The sequence below is a fragment of the Nelumbo nucifera genome, chromosome 3 (assembly GCF_055504915.1).
Source record: "Nelumbo nucifera cultivar China Antique chromosome 3, China Antique-T2T, whole genome shotgun sequence".
Taxonomy (NCBI): Eukaryota; Viridiplantae; Streptophyta; class Magnoliopsida; order Proteales; family Nelumbonaceae; genus Nelumbo; species Nelumbo nucifera.
The window spans coordinates 99,247,096-99,258,779 of record NC_142651.1 but is presented as its reverse complement, the minus strand read 5'-3'; the positions used below and the strand labels follow the sequence as shown (position 1 = coordinate 99,258,779).

General features: G+C 40.9%; 1 protein-coding gene across 6 annotated transcripts in view; it reads right to left on the bottom strand.

Moving 5' to 3' along the window:
- Positions 1-3,434: 3,434 nt before the first annotated feature.
- The window catches only part of LOC104588932 (uncharacterized), a 74,898-nt gene continuing 66,648 nt past the window's right edge, over positions 3,435-11,684 (bottom strand). For 5 of the 6 annotated variants that reach the window (XM_088900646.1, XM_010247063.3, XM_088900649.1 and 2 more), the window contains 2 exons: positions 4,134-4,356; positions 3,561-3,850 (listed from right to left, as the gene is read on the bottom strand). In XM_088900646.1, the coding sequence (XP_088756772.1) occupies positions 3,798-3,850; positions 4,134-4,356 (276 nt within the window). In that variant the 3' untranslated portion in view covers positions 3,561-3,797. Of the gene's footprint in view, positions 3,851-4,133; positions 4,357-11,684 lie in introns of all 6 variants that reach the window. The other variant, XM_088900648.1, reaches the window with a different exon arrangement.

The window sequence follows — 11,684 nt, the reverse complement described above, 5'->3', positions numbered from 1 at the left end:
TTATTTGCTTGAACACCTCTATTGATTCGTGTATTTACTAAAACTTACCCTCTAATTTGTATATTACTAAATTATCCCTTATAATTTACAATTTATTTAATTAATTGCCCTTCCATTAGGTTCAAGATTTCTTTATTTCAAAAATACCCTTCATATCAACAATTGAGATCCCCCACCCCGCCCCACGTTATAGCTTCGTCTAGAGAAATCATGGGGTCTGGGGTGCATGTGATATATGAGAACTGTTAAGGGCATTTTTGAAATAAAAATATAGATGTATGCTCTTTCACATTGTCACAATGGCATCCTCACTCCACTAGTGATGGATGGTCAATTAAGTAAACCAGTTTTTTTTTTTTTTTGCAATATAATATTCTTCTCTAAGGTGAATTTGGAGTCATTAGTAGCGGGGCTCAAAACCGCATCTCGTCTGGGACTTGCCCAATTATGTACCAACTGAGTCACCACTTGATTGGTATCAAGTAAATCAGTTTGGGGTATGTGAATTCTCCATGATAATAAATGGTTTGGGTCAATCCAATATTCCAATCCAATTCACTGAAACTAGTCCTGCTATTAAACTCTATTCAACAAGGTAAAATCTATGATACCGGAAAGACATGGTATCAGAAAGGCTTTACCAATCACAACCCCTCATGAGTTCTGATGAAAACCCCTTTTCTCATTTTAATCTTCCTTTCTTTTTTTCTTTTAAAGTTAGCAGAGCAGAGCAGAGAGTACAAGACCAACACAAAAGAGAGAGAGTAAAGAAACAGCAGGTATTTTTCTTTGCTCCAAAGACAAACTACTGAGGCTCCTTTTCATTTCTTTTCATTTCATCAGAAAATAATAGGATGGGGAAGGAATCATGAAAGGAAAGTGATTGATGATTGAGGAGGGATGAAGTGGCAAGAAACTGAAGCAGACCCAATCAATCATGGTTTGTGAAACCCAGGGAAATCAGATGTGCGAGTGCTCATAAGTCATAACTCATAACTACTACCACTAATATTTTTATCCCTTCAAACTTTTATTGCTTCAGTCCCCCTAAAAGCATGAAAAAGATTAAAAGCAAGGGATGAGTCCGTTGGGGGTCCACTCTGTCTAAATCAACATAATTGGATCTCTCTCTCCACTCTCCCAAATATGTTAATGACAAAAAATATCAAACAGTCCAAGCTTTTCCAATCCCCTTGCCCTTTTTAATTAAAAGGGTACAAAGCAGTGGGGGGGACAGGAACAATGGCAGCTTCCTTGCAATGAGAAAACCTCATCCCATTTGCAGGCAAGGAAGCTGCATGTGGCTAGTTCATGTTTTCCCAAATAGACCAAAGTTTATATTCTTTTCTCTAATCTGAGACCCAATAACAGGGCCACGGAAAGCGACATGATCCCTCACGCACAGAGAAAGATAAAAAAAGGGAGAGAGATTGAATGGCTGCAATTCAATCAGAATCACTGACTCACATTGAATTTTTTTTGAGTTACAGAGGCATGTGAAATTAGGCCCAACTTAAAGCTGATTTCTCCTCTCTCTTTTTGCAACCCATGACACAGAAAAATATGATTGGAGAAAACACAAAAGAGAAAGCAGCGGAAGAAGAGGCTTTCTCCATGGATCTCTCAGCTTTCTCTTTCTCCTTTTTCTTTATGCATTTATTTTATTGTTTTTCCTTCTTCATGTGTAGAGAGTTAAGAGGCAGTGACGTCTACTACTTTCGCATTAAGAAAAAGCTATAACCTCAACTTCAATAACCCATCTCTACATTTTCAATCAGTGGGCCTCATGTTTGGTGTTTTGTTAGGCAGGTAGCATCTCTTCCCTTTTCCTTTATCTTCTTCTTTCATCCCAAGATTGTCAAGCTAAAGCAAACTCTACTCCTTCCCAGAACAAAATAATAATAACAATAATAAAGAAACGAGAGAACATTACACTAGGAAAACTCACACAAGCCCTATAAACACATCAATAATTCTATGCCCAAATTGATTTAAGAGTTCAACTATAAATTGATACTTGAGTTCAACTACAGTGCATTCATTAATATTGGTTGCGTGTTAAACCTAACTCAAATAATAGCATTGAAGTATACTTATTTTTTATTGATTTATATTTCATAAAATGTACTTTTACATTTAACAATGTGTACTTAGCATCGATTCAACCAATCATGTCTTTCTTTTGCTGCACCGTGCAGTGGATGCACCATACGTTTTACTTTGATATAAATAAGGTATGGAAAAGGTAATTTACTAACTTAAATAACAGTTTATTTCATTTATTATTTCAAATCCATGCATATGTTTTATATATGATCTTGATTTTTTTTTTCTTTCGTAAAACTATGCAATTTATACACTTTATATTTAAGTTGTGAAATTGTTTACGTCCATTTACTCTATATATAATTTTAAGTATCACTCATAAATTGAATACTCGTATGCTTTTTTTTTTCTGTTTATTTTCATTGGGAGTTTTACACTCATATATCTTTTAGTTTTATTTTTCAATGGTTGATTAGTTTGGACTGTGGACCCTCAAATTTATCATCCCTCAATTGTAGCCTGTAGGGGTGTAATTTGGGCAGTCATAACCTGAGCCTACATCAACCCAGCCCGTAATTTTATACAAGGTTGGGCTTGGATTTTTAATCCTCGACTGGGGGGCTTGGGCCCAAAATCTTGAGCCCAGCCCTAAGGTTGTCCGAACCCAGTCCGATTGCAATTCAGCTTCTACAGGTGGGGTAGGGCTTAGAACCTGAATGTATTACAAAAAAATTCAAGACTGCAATTCATCTTCTACAGGTGTTCCATGATGTATGTTCATATGAACACCACGTATCTCAGCACTTTTCAGACGGAATGGAAGTGCCAGAAGAAAAGCTTAGGAGACAAGGAGTAAAAATAAGAAAAACAAAAAAAGACATTGCAGGAGATCCAAGCCCCTTATGAGAGGGGGGTGTTTGGTTCGAACACAGAAAAATTAACCTTTTTATGAGAGGGGATCAGCTGCCCACATGGCGCACCCCAGTGGGTGGCTGAAATCAAGTAAATTACACCCAGTAAAAAGTACATACACACACAGACTCTGTATGTGCAAGGTAAGGCTAACCAAATGCCACCTAAATGTAAGGACTCCATACAAGTTAGCCGCGCCCTCTAAGAGTGGAAGCAGAAAATCGTGATTGTTAAGTACAATGGTTAGTTTCGACAGGAAAATAGATCTACATACAGTTAACAGTTGGGATTTTTGTTTTTTTTTTTTTTTTTTTTTAAATATTCAATTGATCATTCAGAAAATACTAACCTCTGATTATATTTGGTTGAGATCGTATATTTCTTCATGCCAAAGAAGGAAGCTTGAAGAAACAAGTGAACCGATAATCAAAGAAAAAGGAGCAGGTAGAACTTAGAAGAGATGGCGAATCATCAAATTTTTAGGAACTACTTGGCTTTACTGAAGCTCCAACCTAATTGAGGACAAATAGTTTTCTTCTTTCTGAACTTTACCATAATTCCTACATCAATGCATATGGTTTTCCCGCCATTTGTTCCAAGGATGAATCGAAATACTCCAAGGCTTACCATTACTAAAGAAGCTCGACTTATTTTCATCAAATAAATGAGTAGTCCAGCTAGAAAAATCCTGTTTCACAATTTCAATGTGACAAGAATATGGCTTAAAAGGTTAGAAAAGATGAAATGCCAAAATGACAAAAGCAAGCCCCTAACAAACTGGGAATGTTAAATCACCTTTCACCCTTACAAAGAAAATGGCAATTTCCAAAAATTCCAACTTATATGACAGAAACACTTCCTTTAGGCTTCTGCATAGTCCCCAGAGGTCTACCTGCAAAATGAGAAACTCATTCTCATCATGCTTCTAGGAATAACTTCAATGATAAATTATTATTCCCTGTTACCATGGAAGAGAATTAGGAGGTTGAGTTCCAATATATTAATTAACACGAGTGACCATAAACTAACATTTCAATGGCAAGTTCCTAGTTTGGTGGTAATTAGAATGTCATTCCTAGAAAACACACTCTCCAGTTACATCCTCAAACAGAAAAGACACAGGGCTGTAGGAGAATCAATAAAAAAAGTATAATCAAATAGAATTGTCAGTTTACCAGAATTCCCTGAAAAATAAGGTGTCGAAACATAGTTGCTTCTCACCATCCCCATTTGATTAGTATCAACAGGGAGTGCAGATCTGGCAAAGTTATTGTCACGGAATTGGTTTGAAAAATTCATGACTGATGGATATCCTCCTGAGGCCCCCAAACATAGTTCTGAACTTTGTGCCAGAATTTGATCAGGTTTCCGCACAGCAGACACTGCATGCAAATCTTTCTTTTTTTCACAAGAGAAGTTGTTAGTTGTTCATTATTTAAAATGTTACAGTTAAAAAATGGCAGCAGATATAACTATGTATTACAAAAAATTTGCATTAAGTTGGAGAAGCCTAAATAATATAGTCATTTTACAAACTATGACATCATCATATAGATGATGGATCACATGTAGAAATCAGCTGTATCACCAGTAAGTTGAGATCATAATCTGGTATAATGATGGTTAATGAATATGAGATTCACAAAATGACAACATTTTCTAATGTCTACGAAATACATGCATCAACTTTGCATGACAAAGTAATCTTAAAAATGACTTAACCTTACAATGCAGGAAAGGTAGTCAGGACACTGACCATGCCTTCATCTCTGACAAGCCTGTAGAGAGAAATAGTAGTTACATGTGGGTCGATTGATGGTATCTCCTAGACACCCTGTAAGACTGGGAAGTTTGAAAGGTAACATGGACAAGACATAAGTGTAATTAGACCACCTAGAGATGTAATTTTTCTTCCAAGTTGGCAGTTTTTTAGCAAGGCAATCTGGTACAAAGTTCCAAAAATCTAATGCCCTTGGGTTTCCTCTAAAGGTGGGCCAAGATAACAACTTAAAACCCAACACACTGGAATACTCACACACTTCTTGAGCCTCTAAGTTAATCCCAGTAAATAACTCTTCCCTAGATTGACTTTAAGCCCAAAAATTTTCTAAAACAATAGAATATGAGAGAAAGCATCCTTTTTATTAGATTTTTTCTTTTTTCTATTTCTTCGACCCTATAAACCTTCATTCTCTAGCTATAAATGGATGTAACAGACAGAGGAGATCTTCCCTCATTCCATGTAATGGATGGCTGGCTACGTTACTGTTTACCTTCTTTTGGTACCTATGGTTGTGCCACCAAAAGAAAAGAGACTGCATAGAAAAAAAATTTCATTTCAAGTTAACATAAGGGCAGCCCAATGCACAAGGCTCATGCCAATGTGGGGTCTGGGGAGAGGCAGATGTATGCAGCCTTACCCCGGGCACATACTGATAAGCTGTTTCCAAATTTCAGGTTAACAACCATATCTAAATTAGTAGGAATCTGCTGAATTAAAAAATATGAAAGAAAGTAGTTTCTTGAAGAGAAAAGGAGAAGAAGAGAAGTTGAAAAGAAAAGAGAGCCATGATCTGGCCGCTCCCTTCACTTATTATTTATACTAAAATAATAGAACAGTACAAAGACAACTATGCCCTTATAGGGCGGAAAAACATAAAACAGCATATATAACACTCAAAAACATAATAAAATTTGGACTCACATAACATAAAACATCATAAAACTAATTAATCTTCAACACTCCCCCTCAAGTTGGGAGTAAATGTCACACATTCCCAACTTGCGTAGATCATGTTCAAGCTTGTTCTTTGCCACCCCTTTAGTGAGAACATCAGCCAACTGCAACTCTGAAGAGACATAAGGCAAACAAACATCTCCGGTTGTTACCCTTTCTCTTATAAAGTGTCTATCAACTTTAATGTGTTTTGTCCTATCATGCTGAATTGGACTGTGGGCAATATTGATTGCAGCCTGATTGTCACAGTATAACATCATAGGTTCCTCTGCTTTCACCCCAATTTCACTCAAAAAAGATCTAACCCAAAGAAGTTCTGAGACACCATGAACCATGGATCTATACTCAGCCTCTGCACTTGACCTTGCCACAACCGCTTTCTTCTTACTCTTCCAAGAGATCAAGTTTCCACCTACAAAGGTACACACTCCTGATGTAGACCTCCTGTCATCTAAGCATCCTGCCTAGTATGCATCTGTATAGGATTCTAGCTTTAGATTCTCATGATTTGAGAAAAGTGCCTCTGCCAGGGTGCTTTTTCAGATATGCAAGTATTCTCTCAATAGCTTCCCAGTGCTGAACCCATGGAACATGCATGTACTGACTCACAACACTGACAGCATAAGAAATATCTAGTTGTGCCATACACAAATACAGTAGTCAGCCCACCATTCTTTGATATCTCCCCACATCCTTTACCAATTCACCATCCACACCATTAATTCTGTGATTTGGATCAATAGGAGCGTCTGTTGGTTTGGTCCCCAGCTTCCCAGTCTCTCGCAAAAGGTCAAGTACATACTTTCTTTGTGAAATGAAGATCCCATGCTTGGATCTTGCAACTTCAATCCCTAAGAAGTATTTGAGCTCACCAAGATCTTTGGTCTCAAATTCTTGCTGCAATGATTTTTCGAGATCATCAATCTCCTCCAAATCATTTCCTGTCACCACTATATCATCCACATACACAATCAGAATTGACACCAACGCATCTCTCCTCTTCACAAAGAGGGTGTGATCAGACTTCGTCTGTGTATATCCAAAACGGATAAGTGCCCTTCTGAACCTGTCAAACCAAGCCCTATGTGACTGTTTCAGTCCATACAGAGATTTTTTGAGTCTATTCACCTTTCCTTTACCAACATTTTCTTAAAAGCCTGCTGGAATGTCCATATATACCTCCTCCTGTAAGTCACCATTGAGAAAAGCATTTTTGACATCAAGTTGGAACAAGGGCAATGAATAGGTGGTTGCTAGAGATAAAAAGATATGAACTGAACTCATCTTAGCTACTGGTGCAAAGGTTTCCAGATAATCAACACCATAGGTCTGAGTATACCCTTTTGCTACCAACCTTGCCTTGTACCTCTCTATCTTGCCATCGGCCTTATACTTCACTATGAATACCCATCGACATCCGACCGTCTCCTTGTTTGGGGGGAGATCAACTATTTCCCAAGTTTGGTTTTTGACCAAAGCATCAATCTCATCTTGCATGGCTGTTTTCCACTCAGGTTTGGAGAGAGCCTCAGTAACATTCCTGGGTATAAACACAGAATCCAGGGTAGAAAGAAAAGCACGATAGGAGGGTGATAAGGCACTGTAGGAAAGATGGTGTGAAGTGAAGTGGGCTGTACACTTTCTCTTCGCCTTACGAAGTGTAATGGGAAGATCAATGCCAGTGGGATCAGCTGCAACAATGGTGTTAGGGACAGAAACATTATCATCATAAAACATAACAGGCTCAGGCTCAAGAGGGAATACCTGGAACTGTATCTGCAGAATCCGAAGTTTCAGAAGGACTGACAGAGAGTGGTGTGGGTTGAGGATGTGTAGAGTCAACCATCATCTACCGGCGCTGATATTGCTGTGAGGCTGCCCGTAGTGGCTTAGGTAATGAAATTGGAGGTGCAGGTGCTGGCTGAACTAAAGTAGATGCTGACTCAACTGATGGAGGCACCACAGAAACAAGAAGAGGAACAGATTGTGAGTTCTTCTCCCCAAAACTCTCCCCCTGAGGAGAACCACTCGAGAAGAAATGTGGATTCAAAAAAGGTAACAACCATAGTGACAAATCTGCTCTTCGACATTGGGTCATAACAGCAATAACCCTTTTGGTTCTGAGCATACCCAAGAAAAACACATTTCTTGGCCTTAGGATCCAATTTCTTGCGATGAGGGCCAAGAATGTGAACAAAAGAAACACAACCAAAAACCCTTAGAGGTATATGAAATATCTCTCCATCTAGAAAAAGAAGGCTAAATGGCACCTTAAACCCCAAAGTCCATGAAGGAACACGGTTAATCAAATGTATGGATGTAAAAACTGCATCTCCCCAGAACTGCACAGGAACTGAAGCATACACCATAAGACTCCTTGCCACCTCCACAATGTGTCTGTTTTTTCTCTCAGCAACTCCATTCTATTGCGGTGTATGTGCATAACTGCTCTGATGAATTACACCATGTTCTAAGAGATACGTGGTTAGGTCCTTCTCAAAGTACTCTCTGGCATTATCTGATCTAAAAGCCTTAGTTCTCACTCCAAATTGTGTGAGAACCATCTGGTGGAATTGTCGTACTAAGTTAGGAACCTCGTCACGTGATCTCATCAAATATATCCAAGAATATCGTGTATAATCATCCACAAACAAGAGAAAGTAACGGAATCCTCCCATGGAAGGGATTTGATAATGGCCCCCATACATCAGTGCAAACAATATTAAAAGCAGAAGTACTTCTTTTATTACTTCGTTTAAAAGACTGTCTACAATGTTTTCCTAACTAACAACTCTCACTCCAGAGTAGATAATTGAACAGACTCAAACAACTTTGGGAAAAGACATTTCAAAGAACTAAAAGAAAGAGGTCCCAAGCGATTGTGCCAAAGCATAATCTGGTTCACTGACTCTGACCCACTACTACTGCTACTTCTAACATGATGACCCTGATGTCTCGGAATCTCATCCAGAAGGTAGACTCCATTCACCTCACGACCACTCCCAATCATCTACTTTGACTCCAAATCCTGCAAAACACAATTACCAGGAAGAAAGGTCATAGAACAATTCAAATTTTTTGTCAAAGAACTAACAAACAGTAGGTTGGTATGAAGTGTAGGTACATGTAAAACAGAAGACAGATTTATATCATTGGTCACTCTAACTGTCCCCTTCCCAGCAATGGGCATATGTGAACCATCTACTGTAGAGACTCTGTCTTTGCGAAAGCACAACTAATAGGAACTAAAAATGGTAGGGGCATTAGCCATATGCTCAGATACTTCTGAGTCTATAATCCAGGGAGGTCCCTCCTTACCTAAAGTGGATGCAAGATTTGCAGTTGCATATGAACTACTTGCATGTGCAAAGGAAGTAGTGTAGTTGGCTCCTGCATTCTGCTATCCATCTAGAAGGCTAGAGCTGGGTGAATCTTTCTTACTCATAAGCTGTCCAAACCTCTCCAAGTCTTCTCTCACTGCTGCTACTGTAATGGATTCCCAATCAGTTTGGGAGAGAGGGGCTGAAGAGTCTCCTGTAGTGGCTACATTTGCATTTCCCTTCTTGTTTCTTATCCGAGCAGGCATAAGATTTGGATGAAGCTTCCAACAAGTGTCTCTGGTATGCTTAGGCTTCTTGCAATAATCACACACCAAGTCCTTCTTATCTTCCCTTCTAGTCTCACTACTCCCCTTGTCTCCATTCGGCTTAGGTTTTGTTGTACCAATAATAGCCGACTGGTCAATCCCAGGCTGTCTCAGCATTACATTCCTCCTACTCTCCTCTCCAGAGACAAGCATAGGCCTGAGAGAGTGTTACACCCTCCCTAGAAAGAATATGCTACCTAGCAATGTCAAATTCAGGGTTCAACTCCGCCAAGAACTCAAAAACCCTATTCCTCTCTACCAATCTGTGATAAGTTGCTACATCATTTACACTTTCCCATACCACAGTTTCTAAGTGATCCATTTCCTGCCATAGGGTTTTCAGCATGGAGAAATACACAACAAGGGGTTTTTCTCCCTATTTCATACTTATCACCTGATTTCTTAACTGATAGGCTCTGGCTTCATTTTGCTTTTGAGAGTAGGTTTCAATCACTTCATCCCAAATCTCCTTAGCAGTATTATCCCATAGGAAACTTTTGCAATATGAGGTAACATAGAATTACATAGCCAAGACATTACCATGTAATTCTCTTGCACCCATCGGGAAGAGTCTGTATCAGGTTTCTTCTCCTCCCAAGTGAGATACCCGAATTTTCCACGAGCACCAATAGCCATCTTAGTTGATTGTGCCCACTCCAAATAATTTGTACCATCAAGTTTTACTGTAGTAATGATTCCAGACCCAAAAATATCACTATTACCTCCAACACCCAATCCCACAGTACTAGTAGATTTCATCTCGGTATTCCAACTCTCCATTTTACTTCAAACAGTTCAACAGTAAGAAAAAAATAGATTGGAGACCTTCAAAAAATAATTTAATATCACACACAGAAACCAACCCTCCCTGATGAAGGATGATTTGACCCAACCTATGAAACGATGACACGTAGGCACTGACTTGGCAAGAGCGACAGCCCAGCATCGAAGCCCGGCGCGACCAAGTGACGGGCCCACGAAGCAGTCCGCTGCGAAGCGAACTCCGGGCTCCCCGGGCTATCTTTGAAGAGATACTCCGAGGCAACTGTAGCTCACAAGCTAAAGTTATTAACTCGCCCGAGTTCCCTAGCAGACAAGTTATTACAAGGACCAATTCCACTAAGGGTAATACTAGAGTGCTCCAAGCTTGCCGCAAAATAGCTCGCGGACAAGCCGCACTAGCGCTCTTCAGGAAGCTTCCGACTGACAGACCATACTAGTCAGACTGCGCCATATCCTCTACTGATGGCGCAGTCCCAGTCCTTTCGACAGTCTGCGTCACATCTCTCAGTAGGTAAAGGCGTGCCTGCCACTTCGGAAACGTGTCACAAACCCGGGCGAGGTGTACGCCACAACGGCCACCCGCGCAGCCCTGGCAAGTAATGGCTGTGGTAGGAGCCCAGTGGCGGTTATGCCCGACCTAGTGTGAGTGTCCCTATAAAAGCCCTCAGGGCAGAAGAGAAACTTCTTCTAGAGACCTCTAATCTCTCAAGTATAGTGAGAACGCGCTATCTGCACTCTTAGCCTTCGTCTCCTTCTTGCCTCTCCTTCATAGTACTAACTTAAGCATCGGAGTATCCCCATCGGGTAAACCCCCCAGGGACACTTCTTCCTCATCTCAGGTACCTTCCAGGAGCCACGTAGGTGCCAGCTAGGAGTGACCGGATCGCGCCGCATCATTGGCGCCGTCTGTGGGAATCGCTTCAAAAAGCCTTCCTCTAAACTTTCGCATCTTCTTACTCTCCGAAAAACTCAACGCTCATGGCTTTCTCTAGCAACATCGGACGAAGCACGGAGATGAATAACTCCACGGAACAGCCCCAGCTCCCTACTGTCTATATCGGACAGTTCACCGTCCCCCTCTCAGTGGACGGGATCCCTAGTTTGAACGTGCCTCTTGCAGGGGCACCCATCGTTGCTCCACTCCCTACCACAGTCGGAACGACCTTCACTGAACCCTCGGTTGTGCCCCCAACGGCCAGCCTGAACCAGCTGGAAGATTTGGTGCAGTGCATGCGAGCCATGCAGGTTCAAATGCAGTAGTTTCAGATCTATCAACAGCACGTGCTGCACCAGGTCTCTCAGTACCAGTATCAGCAGCAGTTTCCCCTGCTACCGCAACCTCAGCTTCAGCAATCGCAACTCCCTCCTCGACACCCAGCCTCGCAGCAGGCTAGGTCCCATCGTCAACAGAAGCACCTTTCCCGCCAAAGAAAGGCCCCCCGGAACCCTCCAAGGAGCCAGGCCTCCTCCCGCAGCAGGCAGGAAAGGCCGACCACTCCGGCTTCGCCACGGGAGGTCAAGTCAGAAGGATCCCAGCCCTCCAAGCCCGGTGCCCCGTTC